At 41.9% G+C, this 15,836-nt stretch overlaps 1 protein-coding gene across 1 annotated transcript in view; it reads right to left on the reverse strand.

The window, feature by feature from the left end:
* Positions 1–11,927, reverse strand: part of LOC121389619 — a 32,527-nt gene extending 20,600 nt beyond the window's left edge. Inside the window, exons 1-4 of the mRNA XM_041521260.1 lie at positions 11,460–11,927; positions 4,636–4,803; positions 3,184–3,348; positions 2,105–2,232 (exon numbers count right to left, since the gene is read on the reverse strand). Of these exons, the coding sequence (XP_041377194.1) occupies positions 2,105–2,232; positions 3,184–3,348; positions 4,636–4,803; positions 11,460–11,731 (733 nt within the window). The 5' untranslated portion in view covers positions 11,732–11,927. The remainder of the gene's footprint in view (positions 1–2,104; positions 2,233–3,183; positions 3,349–4,635; positions 4,804–11,459) is intronic.
* Between the last annotated feature and the right edge of the window lie 3,909 nt (positions 11,928–15,836).

A 15,836-nucleotide genomic window follows, 5' to 3' on the forward strand; every position in this document is an offset into this window, starting at 1 on the left:
GTGGGCATAGAAAGGTAGGTCAAGGGAATCGTACAGCCCGTTGAACATGTAACAGAGCCCGATGTCATCATCATCACCACTAATCATCATGCATCTAGAGACAGACAGACAGACACGTAGACAGACAGACATACAGTACCTGGAGCGTGGGCGTAGAAAGGTAGGTCAAGGGAATCGTACAGCCCTTGAACATGTAACAGAGCCCGTGATCATCATCACCACTAATCAACATCATCATGAGTATCTAGACAGACAGACAGACAGACAGTAGGTCAAGGGAATCGTACAGCCCGTTGAACATGTAACAGAGCCCGTGACATCACAGTACCTAGAGAGACAGGAGACAGTACCTGGAGCGTGGGCATAGAAAGGTAGGTCAAGGGAATCGTACAGCCCGTTGAACATGTAACAGAGCCTGTGATCATCATCACCGCTAATGATCGCCATCATCATGAGTATCTAGAGACAGACAGACAGACAGACATGTAGAGAGACAGACAAGCAGACAGTACCTGGAGCGTGGGCATAGAAAGGTAGGTCAAGGGAATCGTACAGCCCGTTGAACATGTAACAGAGCCCGTGATCATCATCACCACTAATCATCAGCATCATCATGAGTATCTAGAGACAGACAGACAGACACGTAGACAGACAGACATACAGTACCTGGAGCGTGGGCGTAGAAAGGTAGGTCAAGGGAATCGTACAGCCCTCTGAACATGTAACAGAGCCCGTGATCATCATCACCACTAATCAACAGCATCATCATAAGTATCTAGAGACAGACAGACAGACATGTAGACAGACAGACATACAGTACCTGGAGCGTGGGAGTAGAAAGGTAGGTCAAGGGAATCGTACAGCCCTTTGAACATGTAACAGAGCCCGTGATCCTCATCACCGCTAATGATCGCCATCATTATGAGTATCTAGAGACAGACAGACAGACATGTAGAGAGACAGACAGACAGTACCTGGAGCGTGGGCATAGAAAGGTAGGTCAAGGGAATCGTACAGCCCGTTGAACATGTAACAGAGCCTGTGATCATCATCACCGCTAATGATCGCCATCATCATGAGTATCTAGAGACAGACAGACAGACAGACATGTAGACAGACAGACAGACAGTACCTGGAGCGTGGGCATAGAAAGGTAGGTCAAGGGAATCGTACAGCCCGTTGAACATGTAACAGAGCCCGTGATCATCATCACCACTAATCATCAACATCACCATGAGTATCTAGAGACAGACAGACAGACAGACATGTAGACAGACAGACAAGCAGACAGTACCTGGAGCGTGGGCATAGAAAGGTAGGTCAAGGGAATCGTACAGCCCGTTGAACATGTAACAGAGCCTGTGAGCATCATCACCGCTAATGATCACCATCATCATGAGTATCTAGAGACAGACAGCCAGACATGTAGACAGACAGACAGACATACAGTACATGTAGCGTGATCATAGAAAGGTAGGTCAAGGGAATCGTACTGCCCGTTGAACATGTAACAGAGCCTGTGATCATCATCACCGCTAATGATCACCATCATCATGAGTATCTAGAGACAGACATACAGACAGACATGTAGACAGACAGACAGACATACAGTACCTGGAGCGTGGGCATAGAAAGGTAGGTCAAGGGAATCGTACAGCCCGTTGAACATATAACAGAGCCTGTGATCATCATCACCGCTAATGATCACCATCATCATGAGTATCTAGAGACAGACAGACAGACATGTAGACAGACAGACAGACAGACAGTACCTGCAGCGTGGACGTAGAAAGGTAGGTCAAGGGAATCGTACAGCTCGTTGAACATGTAACAGAGCCTGTGATCATCATCACCGCTAATGATCGCCATCATCATGAGTATCTAGAGACAGACAGACAGACAGACATGTAGACAGACAGACATGTAGACAGACAGACAGACAGTACCTGCAGCGTGGACGTAGAAAGGTAGGTCAAGGGAATCGTACAGCCCGTTGACCATGTAACAGAGCCCGTGATCATCATCACCGCTAATGATCACCATCATCATGAGTATCTAGAGACAGACAGACAGACATGTAGACAGACAAACAGACAGACAGTACCTGCAGCGTAAGCGTAGAAAGGTAGGTCAAGGGAATCGTACTGCCCGTTGAACATGTAACACAGCCCGTGGTCGGTGAGAACCTCACTGAAGTTGTTAGGGCCGCACGATTCTCCGCGCCACTGACACCTGGTGGCAAACAAAAATATCAAACACTTTAATGCATACACCTGTTAAGTCGAGATCAGATAATAAAAAAATCATTAATGTTTGTTTTGTTTAACTAAACCACTTGCTACAAATAAATTGGTCATCGGTTGTTGGACGTCAAACATTTGATACTTCTGACATGTGGCCTTGGAGAAAAGCAGTCAGGGATCTTTAGGCCTAATATATGCATTTTCTGTACAGGCAGGATAGCACACACCACAACATTTGATATACCAGTGGCGTGATACATATACCTTTGATATACCACTCGTTGGAACGGGGGAAACCCAGACAGAGAATGGAACCATCGAGGGGGTCGATTCTATGACCCAAACAGCGCATGCGAGTGCTCTACCCACTAAGCTGAATCTCACCCTTTAAATAATTCATTAATTATTTTTTAAAATTTGGAATATCAAAACTTGGCTAATAGGAGGTTTTAATTTGGTAAACAATAAGGACACGTTTAGACTACAAAAGACAATTTGGTTTTGTAGGTGCATCTGCCCTTCTTAGCCCATTTTATGTATTGCCCTAGGGCCTAGACCCTGTCCTTTTTTCGGCCACATGCACCCTGCCAACATCATCCGTGTTGCCATTCTCTCATCCGTAGCTATAAGTAATTATCCAGTCTGCACACAATTCTCGGTGGCGCAGTGGTTAAGCTGGTAGGTACAGAGTTCGCAGCCCGGTACCGGCTCCACCCAGAGCGAGTTCTTAAGGCTCACTGGGTAGGTGTAAGGCCAATACACCCTCTTCTCTCTCACTAACCACTAACCAACTAACAACTAATCCACTGTCCTGGACGGACAGCCCAGATAGCTGAGGTGTGCCCAGGACATCGTGCTTGAACCTTAATTGGATATAAGCACGAAAATAAGTTGAAATGCAATAGTGGAACCACCCCCTCAGTATAAGTATTCACATTACTTGACAATCAAATCTTCCCTTTTGTGGGCTGAACTTCGAACCAGAGATTCGTATGTGACGTGTGACGCATTATACTGGCTTAGGTCAGAGGAACTAAAACTCGTGACGTCACCGAACATGTGGGATATAAGTTGGTAATCCCCGCTCCATGCCGCTGCAGTAGCCCTGTAAATAAGCATCGAGTATTAAGACAAATAAAGCAAAAAGAAGACAATATTCAAACAATCACACTTCTGTACTCTGTATGTGTCTATCTGCGTGTTTCCGTCCCTCTGTCCTTCGTGCGTGTCTGTCTCACTTTTCCTTCCTCTCATTGTGAATGGATTGGTAGGTGGGTGGATGGTAAGACTATACAAAAGGTAGGACTTTCCTACATGTATGTGTGTGTGTGTGTGTGTGTGTGTGTGTGTGTCTCTCTCTCTCTCTCTCTCTCTCTCTCTCTCTCTCTCTCTCTCTCTCTCTCTCTCAATTTTCTCTCTCTCTGTCTCTCTGTCTGTCTGTCTTTCTCTCTCTCTCTCTCTCTCTCTCTCTCTCTCTCTCTCTCTCTCTCTCTCTCTCTCTCTCTCTCTCTCTCCGTCTGTCTGTTTCTCTCTATCTCTCTGTGTCTATCTCTCTGTGTCTCTCTCTGTGTGTCTCTCTCTGTGTGTGTCTCTCTCTCTCTCTCTGTCTGTCTGTCTGTCTGTCTGTCTGTGTCTCTCTCTCTCTCTCTCTCTCTCTCTCTCTCTCTCTCTCTCTCTCTCTCTCTCTCTCTCTCTCTCTCTCTCTCTCTCTCTCTCTCTCTACCCCGTATACCCATGCCCCCGATTATGATAGATCACTATGGCCTTGGTGGCGCAGTGGCTAAGCCATCGAACTACAGGCTGGTAGGTACAGGATTCGCAGTCCGGTACCGGCTCCAACCCAGAGCGAGTTCTTATGGGCTCAATGGGTAGGTGCAAGGCCACTACACCCTCTTCTCTCTCATTAACCACTAATCAACTAACAACTAACACACTGTCCTGGACAGACAGTCCAGATAGCTGAGGTGTGTGCCCAGGACAGCGTGCTTAAAGCTTAATTGGAAAATAAGTTGAAATGAAATGATAGATCGCTTGAAGAGGACCTCGCTCTAACCAAGTCGTCCCCCACGCCCGTACCGTATCCATATCAGTATAAGAATAGGTAAAACTGTGTTTTGTTTAACGACACCACTAGAACACATTGATTTATTAATCATCGGCTGTGTTCATTTTGATACAGTCAAAGAGAGGAAACCCGGAACATGTTTTTTTTCTTCTATTAGTAGCAAGGGATCTTTTATATGCACCACCCCGCAGACAGGGTAGCACATACCACTGACGGGGATCGACCCAAGACCGACCGCACATCAGGAAAGCGCTTTACCACTGGGCCACGTCCCGCCCCTGTAAGAATAGGTAAAAAGTATTAACAGCCGGCGACACGACGTCGTACCTGAAGACGTTTTCGTTACATATCGTCACCGTTGGGAACTCTAACGTCTTGTTGTAGTTGACCTGCATGTTGACGTTCACAGGCCAGCGGTAGTAGTACACGATCCTATCTACAATCTGGTAGGACATGAGTCCTACACACGCCAGGACCAGAACCAGCCAAAACAATCTAAAACGAGAAAATAATGAAAGTGATTAAGCCACTTAACATGCCTGCATACGTTAAAGTGAAATTGAGAAAACAACAACAACAAAACAAAAGCAAATATCAAAAACGAAAACAACTCTCCAGAAAAAAGAAATACCCCCCCCCACAAAAAAACCACCCACCAAACAACCCCCCCCCCCAAAAAAAAAAAAAAAAAAAAAAAACCCGAACAAAACAAAAACAAACAACCACACTAAGAACCCCCAAACAAAACAAACAATAAAATACTAATAATAATACCAATAATAAATCATTTTTCAAAAAGAAACCAAAATAAAACAAAGTTAAAGTTTATTTTCTTTAACGACACCACAATAAGACATTGATTTATTAATCATCGGCTATTAGATAATTGGCAATTCTGACATTTAGTCTTACAGAGGAAACCCGCTACATTTTATATTAGAAGCAAGAGATCTTTTATATGCAATATCCCACAGACTGGAGAGCAAATACCACGATTTTTTTTATATACCCATTCGTAGTGCACCGGCTGTAATAACAAATAGCCCAATGGGCCCACGGACGGCAAATCGATCATAGACCGGTCGCGCGAACAGTGAGCGCTTTATCACTTGACTACTTCCCGCCCTAATAGCAACACTTCCAAATTATCATCAGAATTCAAGTAACGAGACTATTTTTTTTATTGTAATATATCACATTATAATATCGTAATAGGACTCGATTAGCAATATCCGGTTCTCTGTGTCCAGACATTTATCCACCTGAAACGGAAGTGAATGCATTATAGCTGGATATAACAAGGAGTGTTTTGTAAATAATTTACAATCAACTACTGCGTTACGCCCCTTGCACCATCATTTAGTAGTCATGTTGATGGCAGGCAACCTATTCACAATACATGCGCAAAACCAGACTCGTTTAGTGAATTGTAACAACGCCATAAAGCACAGCATGTGATTCGTTTTTAAGGACAACAATATGCGCAAAATTGGGGAATCAAAGATAGCACACTGTAACAAGCAGTAGAAACTATGAAGTTTATGTGTGTTTATGTTTGTGTGTGTGTGCGAGTGTGTGTGTGTGTGTGTGTGTGTGTGTGTGTGTGTGTGCGTGCGTGTGTTTATGTTTGTGTGTGTGTGTGTCTGTGTGTGTGTGTATGTGTGTGTGAGAGAGAGAGAGAGAGAGAGAGAGAGAGAGAGAGAGAGAGAGAGAGGGGGGGGGGGGGTAGGTAGGTAGGTGTGTTGGCGGATGAGGGTGACACGCTATTGTAGTGGATACAATCACATTTTATATCCCTAAAGAAAGTTGAGTAGCATCATATATATTGACCCCTGATTCAGCTGATACATATTTTGAATGCTCCATGATCAATCATATGGATTTTATCCCGGCATCATAGCTGGATGCAGATTTGTCAGAACTCTCACTTTAATCCCAGTAAAAAGAGATTGTTCGATGGATATTGTTCCTCTGTCACTTTATTTTGATGGTGAGTGAGAAAATATTATAACAACAGTTTGGTTTTTTTTAACGACACGACTAGAGCACATATATTTATTAAACTGTCAGCTATTGGATGTCAAACATTTACTAATTTTGACATAAAGTCTTAGAGAAGTAACCCACTACATGTTTCCATTAGTAGTAAGGGATCTTTTATATGCACCATCCCACAGACAGGACAGCACATACCACGGCACTTGATATACCAGTCGTGGTGCACTGGCTGGAACGAGGAATTACCCAATGGGTCTACCGACCGCGCATCAAGCGAGCGCTTAACCATTGGGCTACGTCTCTCCTCTATGACAACAGTCTTGGTTATTTGTTAACGCTCATATATAAATTGGATGTGGCGCGTGCGTGCGGTCAGGCTAAACAAAAAGAAAGTTTAAATGAGAGCGACAATCTGGAAGCGTGTGATGTATGCGTCTCCGAAACGCATGCATCCATCCGCAATGAAACAATCGTATACGGTATATGTACGCCCAAAACGCAGCCGCAGACGCATCAGACAAAATAATCGGACCGCATGCACGCGCCCCATTCAGACTGTATGAGCCGTAACAAAGTGTTCTACCAATTTCCCTTAAAGGAACATTCCTGGCGAGCATAATACATTATTTTTATTCCTAATACCGAAATACACGAGGGTAATAATCTCTTTATCATATAAGCTCAAGCTTAATACAACGTGTTTTTGTAAACTGTACACGCAACTTTAATTCCAGTCCGCCATTACTAGATACTCAAATGACGTAAGAATATGTGGCGCGGTGTATTTGTGAATGGAAATGACGTCAAATTCGAATGACGTCATTTTGGATGTCCTTGCATCAAAATAAAGTTATGCCTAACGTTTTGTTGTTTTCTGAACGCCGGACAGCTTTCAGTGTCAAATTACCATTGGAATGTTTTTATTTGATGACTATGAATGCATACGTCAATCATAGAGTGTCACCCAAGTACGTTTGCTTAAATGTCAATAAATCTAGTGCCGACACCTCGACTAATTTACATCTAATTTGCAAAGTTATCAAATTCTTAAAGTATGTGATCTGAAAAATATCACATACTTTGATTGCACTGAAAATGTAAGATTATATATATATATTTGTACGTGCAAAATTATTTGTAGACAAAATCCAATTTGGGATTCTTACAAATATTAACACATCGGATATACCGACACTGATATTCTAGACTAGAAAATATATTTAATATGTAAGTGTAATCGTAGAAATATTTTATTAGTCGGAAACATCTTACAATGCAGCAAACTCCGGAATGTCCCTTTAACTCCGGATCATCCCATAGAAAACATAAAACATCAATACATATGAACTCATTTACTGTTAACACACCGGGACGGACCGACTGAATATCTATATGAGCCTCAACAAAGCGTTCTACCAGTTTAACATAGCAAACAATTATATTCAATTTGCCTTACGGATGTTTGGATAAAACATATTGGAAGTAAAGAAACTGCATTTATTGCGTTCAATGAATAGCATACCTAAATTGCAATCATTATTATGGTCATGTATGGAACATTCAAACCGCATCCATTACCGTCTCGAGGCGATATGTAGCCCAGTAGTAAAGCGCTAGCTTGATGCGCGATCGGTTTGGGATCGATCCTCGTCGGTGGGCCCATTGGGCTATTTCTCGCTTCAGTCAGTGCACCCCGACTGGTACATCAAAAGCCGTGGTATGTCCTATCGTGTCTATGGGATGGTGCATATAAAAGATCCCTTGCTGCTAATCAAAAAAGCGTATCCCATGAAGTGGTGACAACGGGTTTCGTCCCTCAATATGTGTGTGGTCTTAATTATGTGTCTGGCGCCATATAACTGTAAATAAAATGTGTTGAGTGCGTCGTTCAATAAAACAAATTTTTTTCCTTCCTTCTTCCTTCCATTACCGTTTCACACACTGGCACCAAGTTAGTGTCACATTGGTTCCTGATTTCCCCTGGCTCCCCAAGAGCCCAGTAAAGCTCATTAGAACACGGTGCCAGTATCTGAGTACATATTCAGGTCGTGTCATAAGACGTAATGAAGTGGATTTTTAACAATAGTAAACACCCAGCAGCTTATATACGCCGGGGATTCCCCAATATTAAAAAAAAGAAATGTTTTATTTAACGACGCACTCAACACATTTTATTCACGGTTATATGGTACCAGACATGTGGTTAAGGACCACACAGATATTGAGAGAGAAAACCTGCTGTCGCCACTTCATGGGCTACCCTTTTCGATTAGCAGCAAGACATATTTTATATGCGCCATACCACAGACAAGATAGTACATACCAGTTGTGGAGCACTGAACGAGAAATATCCCAATGGGTCCACCGACGGGAATCGATCCTACAGGACCACGCACCAAGCGAACGCGTTACCACTGGACTACGTCCCGCCCCTCCCCAATGTTACAAATATAGGACCGGATACAGAAGGGTACGCACCTTCTTTCGAAAAGTCAAGAAAAATCCAGTATAGCAGATGAATGCAATGGAAGTTTAGTTTGCTTTTGTTTAACGACACGACTAGAACACATTGATTTATTAATCATTGGTTATTGGATGTCAAACATTTGGTAATTTTGACATATAATCTTACAGAGGAAACCCGCTACATTTTCCCATTAGTAGCAAGGGATCGTTTATAGGCACCATTCCGTTTACAGGATAGCACGTACCAAGACCTTTGATATATCAGTCGTGGCGCACTCTGCACTGACTGCAGTTGAATACAATGCATTTATTTGTGTTTAATGGAGGATTTGTAATGTATTCGAAGGCTTGGTGTTTTTGGGGAGTAGTGTCATAGATAAGGTCTAGGATCGATCCCCGTCGGTGGACCCATTGGGCTATTTCTCCTTCCAGCCAGTGCTCCACAACTGGTTTATCAAAGGCCGTGATATGTACAATTCTGTCTGTGGAATGGTGCATATAAAATATCCCTTGCTGCTAATCGAAAAGAGTAGCCCATGAAGTGGCGACAGCGAGTTTCCTCTCTCAATATCTGTGTGGTCCTTAACTATATGTCTGACGCCATATAACCGTAAATAAACTGTGTTGAATGCGTCGTGAAATAAAACATTTCCTTCCTGGTCTTACACCTACCCATTGAGTAGTTTAATCTCGCTGTGGGTGAGAGCCGGTGTAAACGGAATGCAAGTCCGTAGGAATAGTTGTCTGGCCGGACTTAGTCTCCTAGGAATGCAGGTCCCAGGTCTAATATACCTAGGAATTCAAGTCCTAGGACTTACGTTCCTTAGGAATACTGGTCTGACTGCCAGGATATTATGTCCGGATCGGACTTGCATTCCTGGAAAATCAAAATTTAAGTCCAGTGGTACATATAAAAAATAAATTATAAATGTAAACAAAATGAAAAGCAGTTTCCTTTCTGGTTTATTTAATTAACTTGGGATACTGGCGCCTCTCTTTATTTAAATATTTTCTATTTATTCCAGTATTTTCCATTTATATCATTTGCAAGAGTATGTACACATTTCGTTGACCTTATTACACAAGCAAATCCAAGGTCTTTATTCATTGCGTGTTATTCGAACTAATACATGTTTAAACATTTAAAAGTAACTCGAAAAGATGTTTCATAATTCGAAGCATGTATTAGTATTTGCAGATAAGTATAACTTGCCCATCTGATATACAAACACAATTATCTGTTAGACATTATATACTGGTATTTGATAATAATAATAATAATAATAATAATAATAATAATAATAATTCAACTATAAAAATGTGATATTTGCGTTATATAAATTATCTTATATAATTTTTAAGTTTGTGTCTTTTTGTCAATAATGTTGCAGGTGCGTGTACATAGGGTGTGGGGTGGGGTTGCGTGGTCTAACACCCCTCTTCAAAACAAATTTCTACCTGCCACAGTCTAGACCTCCCCCCTGCATAATTTACTGAACATGTGCCTGCTTTGTCAATTTTGCTCATTTTCAAAAATTAATTTGGTCTAACATATGACATATCAGACTCTGGCCTCTATGATATATTAGTCCCAACCAACCATACCATCGATAACAAATTATGTTAAATGGTTATCATTAAGGTTTATCAATTAATAGAAATAGTGGGTTTTAGCAGCTCAATGGGCCACTACACCGACTAAGACAAAACAGTAACCCCTGAACAATTATCATACTGTTAGTAATATGCACACACAATTTACAAAGATACTTTTAAACAGACTGACTACTTACTCATGACACTTTTACACCTGACAGTTTTGGTCACATTAAGCATTCAGGCTCCTTTTTGAGGAGTAGGGGTGGGGTGGGGGCAGTCTGATTTTTATTGCCCGAATGAAACGAAAATTTCCGAATCTGGAACACAACGTATATTTATATTCACATTACTACCAAGACGCTATATAGGATTCCAAACAAAACAGTCTGCATGGATTACAACTAATATTGTGAGTAGAATGATGGAAATACATGGTGAAGATTTCAGGCCAGCTCATTTTGCCCGAAAGTGTCCATTGCCGGACTATATTTCTATCACTGCTGTAGAAGGAATTTAAAGGGACATTCCCGAGTTTGCTGCATTGTAACATGTTTCCGACTAATAAAATATTTCTACGATTAAACATACATATTAAATATATTGTTTTGTTTAGAATATCAGTGTCTGTATATTCAATTTGTTTTTGGTCGTCTTAATATTTGTAAGAAGCCCAAACTGGAGTTTGCCTTTAAATAATTTCGTACGTACGAAAAAATAGTTTTTCGAAAATAAAATGAAATTTAACCTAGAACAAATATTAGGACGATCAGAAACACGTTTAATATACAGTCACTAATATTTTATGCAGAAAAATATAATTATTTGATATGTAATTACAATCGTTAAAAAGTCTCTGTCGGTCGATAACATCTTAAACATTGCAGCAAACTCAGGAATGTCTCTTTAAGTCCTAGGATAAAATCAACTTAAAAATAAATCAGGTATGAAAGCCCGGGTAGGACTATGGTTCCTAAGCTATGGAGGTCCGATAGGACTACTGTTCCTGTACCTACCAACCACTACGCCACCGAGGCCGGTGTCAATGGACAAACTTATACAGTAACAGTAATACGAGAAAAAAAGCTTACCTCCGAACTGTGAACGTATCTTTCAGCCAGATATACCGTAGACCGTGTAGACTGGTGGTCTCCGTGAACCCTATCCACGACTCGTTACTACAGCACTTTTCAATCTCTCCGAGTACGTCCGTTTTCGAATCCATAAAACCGTTCGAATGGGTCCCCTTCAGAAACTCCGGTTTGCGTAGAACAGATAGACCTAATGCTTCCGAATTAGAGGATATTCTCATATTTTGCAGATTTTCCGTTCGAGTTTTCTCGTCTGTACCGTATGCTTCCATCCCCAAGTTGATCCTCTGGTAGGCGCTCCCACAATTAACCGCGAAACGTCCAGTTGTTGTCTGCTACAGCAATTGACGAGTTACTCGTTAACAGGTTTCGAAAACAATTCGGCCGATTAAGGTGTCTTCTGTATCACTTCGGGGCAGTCGCGTTTACAGAGGTTACGGGGGTGGGGGGGGGGGGGGGGTAGGATCGAACGCCTCTGGTTCAAGACTATTTTCTTTTTTTTTCTCAATGTATTTTTCTTGGAATCATGACCCGACCATCTGCTAAACACCTTCTGCATGGTTTCCTGCACGGGGCGGGACGTAGCTCAGTGATGAAGCGCTCGCCTGATACGCGGTCGGTCTGGGATCGATCCCCGTCGGTGTTCTCATTGGGCTATTTCTTGTTCCAGCTAGTGCACCTTATAAAATATATTTTGCTACTAATGGAAAAGTGTAGCATTTTTTCTCTCTAACACCATGTGTCAAAATTACCAAATGTTTGACATCCAATAGCCGGTGATTAATAAATAAATCAATATGCACCATCCCGCATACAAGATAGCACTTACCACGGCCTTTGATACACCAATCGTGGCGCACTGGCTGGACACGAAATACCCTAACACACCTTGAGGAGGGCGCACAGGGGGAGCAAAGTGAATTTGGTGAAAAGTTAAAAAGGGAGAGAAACGTGCACGTTCTTTGAGCAGGTAAGCGGCGTAGACGTAGCTATCCGATCACAGCCAGTATCGTATACGTATCCAGTGAACATTTCACAATTGATAACTCTACGATGTTGCCTTCAACCAGGTAGGGGCGGGACGTAGCCCAGTGGTAAAGCGCTCGCTTGATGCGCGGTCGGTTTGGGATCGATCCCCGTCGGTGGGGTCATTGGGTTATTTGCACCACGACTGGTATATCAAAGGCCGTGGTATGTGCTATCCTGTCTCTGGGATGGTGCATATAAAAGATATCTTGCTACTACTAGACTATATGTCGAAATTACCAAATGTTTGAGATCCAAGAGCCGATGATAAATAAATCAATGTGTTCTAGTGGTGTCGTTAAACAAAACACACTTTACTTTCAACCAGGTGGTGTTAGTTAACAACAATACAGAAAGTGATGGTGCCACTAGAAAGATCCCAAGGAGCACGAGGAAAAAATAACAATGCAAAGAAGTTTTCTTTGTTTAACGATACCACTAGAGCACATTAATTAAGTGCTCATCGACTATTGCATGTCAACCATTTGCTAATTATGACTCGTAGTCATCAGAGGAAACCCGCTACAGTTTTCCTAATGCAGTAAGGGATGTTTTATATGCAGTTTTTCACCGACAGGAAAGCACGTACCACGGTCTTTGTCCAGATGTGGTGCACTGGATGGAACGGGAAAAACGCAATTAGCTGAACGGATCCACCGAGGTGGTTCCATCCTGCGACGCAAGCACCACAAGCACGCGCTCAATTGACTGAGCTAAATCCCGGGCACGCGCTCAATTGACTGAGCTAAATCCCGGGCACGCGCTCAATTGACTGAGCTAAATCCCGGGCACGCGCTCAATTGACTGAGCTAAATCCCGCCAGCATAATGGAAAAAACGCAGAAGAAAAAAAAAAAAAAAAAAAAAATTAAAAGCAAAACAAAAGAGGTCGATCTGATTTAGATGTTCTCACACTATGGTTTGAAAGAAAGAAATGTTTTATTTAACGACGCACTCAACACATTTTATTCACGGTTATATGGCGTCAAACATATGGCTAAGGACCACACAGATTTTGAGAGGAAACCCGCTGTCGCCACGACATGGGCTACTCTTTCCGATTAGCAGCAAGGGATCTTTTATTTGCGCTTCCCACAGGCAGGATAGCACAAACCATGGCCTTTGTTGAACCAGTTATGGATCACTGGTCAGTGCAAGTGGTTTACACCTACCCATTGAGCCTTTCAGAGCACTCACTCAGGGTTTGGAGTCGGTATCTGGATTAAAAATCCCATGCCTCGACTGGGATCCGAACCCAGTACCTACCAGCCTGTAGACCGATGGCCTATCCACGACGCCACCGAGGCCGGTACTATGATTTGATTGCATGCAACTAATCGCATAATGAGAACTTCCCTTTAGCAAATATATTTAATATGTGTTGTTTAACAAATATTCTTTTTGTTTATTTTAACCAATGGGGATAGGACGGGGAGAGGGGTAGGAGGGGGTGGGGTGGGGGCATAACTGTAATGCGGTGTTGTTAAAGGTACATTTCTGAGTTTGCTACTTTGTATGATGTTTCCGACTAATAAAATAGTTCTACGATTAAACTTGCATATTACATATATTATCTTGTTTAGAATATCAGTGTCTCTATGTGCTTCAGGTCGTCTTAATATTTGTAAGAAGCCCAAACTGGATTTTGTCTTCAAATAATTTCGTACGTACGAAAAAACATTATTTTAGGAAATTTAATAAAATTTAGCCTAGTACTAATATTAGAACGATCAAAAACACGTTCAATATACAGCTAATAATATTTTATGCAGATGGTGCATATAAAAGATCCCTTTCTACTAATCGAAAAGAGTAGCCCACGAAATGGCGACAGCATATTTCCTCTCTCAATATCTGTGTGGTCCTTAACCATATGTCTGACGCCATATAACCGTAAATAAAATGGGTTTACCATCTCGTTAAATAAAACAGTTCCTTCCTTCCATCTTCAGAACGGGCCTAATTCACAAAGGTCTCTCAGGCTCTGCTAGACAACAAAGCATCCTCTTTGCAAGTTTGTTAGCATTGCACTGCGAGATCGCAAAGTTGCGAGAGTTTAGTGAATTAGATCCCAGATTTTAGAGTGCGTTAAATAAAACATGTCCTTCTTGAACAAATGACTACAGACGTTTCGCCTTGTATAGGTAGTACTAAACCAAATAACTTCCGGCTGGGTCAAAGTTCGAGGTACACCCAACTTTTGATAGAGAAGTTAACACCACAAGTCCTGTGATTGGTTATAAATGTGAGTTTGTTGGTTGTAAAAAATAATAGTTTTATCTGGGTAAACAAAATATGCAATTTTATTTCATCTAGTACCAATGTGTCCAGTTGCCTTGTGCTTGAAACATGTATGGGGTTCCTGTGAAAAAAAGTACTCGGATTTTGTGCGGAACTAGGGTAGTCATAGACGCTACCCGTTATCTCCGAAACGAGCAGCTCGACCCCCATTTTTTTCTGATTCACTTTAAGTGTGAGGGGTGGTAGTATTTATATCCGTGGCGTTTATGTCGGTTGATACGTTGCAGGTAGGAGTTTTAGCCACATATGTTACTATTGTCGTCTATGGGATTTGATTTGGTACTATACACCCTATAGGCGGAGTGACCTGGCAGCAAAATGCCAAGGGCGAACAGGCTTGGGGACGAAACGTCAGCCATTCAAGTTAAATTATCGTGTATACAAGCCTCCAGAGAGAAACACGCAATCAATGTTAAACAACTGTGACGCAGCGCAATCTGTTTTACTTTATTTTTACCTGACTAGAATCATCGATACTGCGTTCAGTAATACTAACAGAGAGCAACGCTAACGTCCGTCAACGTTTTGATAGTTCTCCGATCAGGCGCAGCTGCAGGAAACTTCTGGGGAGGTGGGAGGGGGTTCAACGTTATAAAGTGGCACTACAGTATTTCATCTAGACTAGAATACATTACACAAAGGCAGTATTCATGAAGAAACGTCCAGTCGATCATGATATCACATCTTCTCATGTCAAACAGAAATCAATCCATTGTATTTATATGTTAAATTGTCTGTTATTTATATGTTAAATTGTCTGTACACTTTGAATTCATGAAAGGGACGTGTACAAGAATCACACCCTGAATCCGTGCCTGCTGTTGTGATAGATCCACCCCCCCCCCAAAAAAAAAAAAACCCCACAAAAAAAACAAAACAAAAAACCAAACCAAACCAACAGCAACCCCCCCCCCCCCCCCCGAAAAAACCCCCCACCCAAACCCTAAACAAAAAAACCCCAACAAAACATCCTCCATTCCCTCCAAAAAATACCCCCCCCCCCCCAAAAAAAAAAAAAAAAAAAAAAAAAAGAAGAAGTTAATTTTGTTTA

This window comes from Gigantopelta aegis, chromosome 15, assembly GCF_016097555.1.
Source record: "Gigantopelta aegis isolate Gae_Host chromosome 15, Gae_host_genome, whole genome shotgun sequence".
Classification (NCBI taxonomy): Eukaryota; Metazoa; Mollusca; class Gastropoda; order Neomphalida; family Peltospiridae; genus Gigantopelta; species Gigantopelta aegis.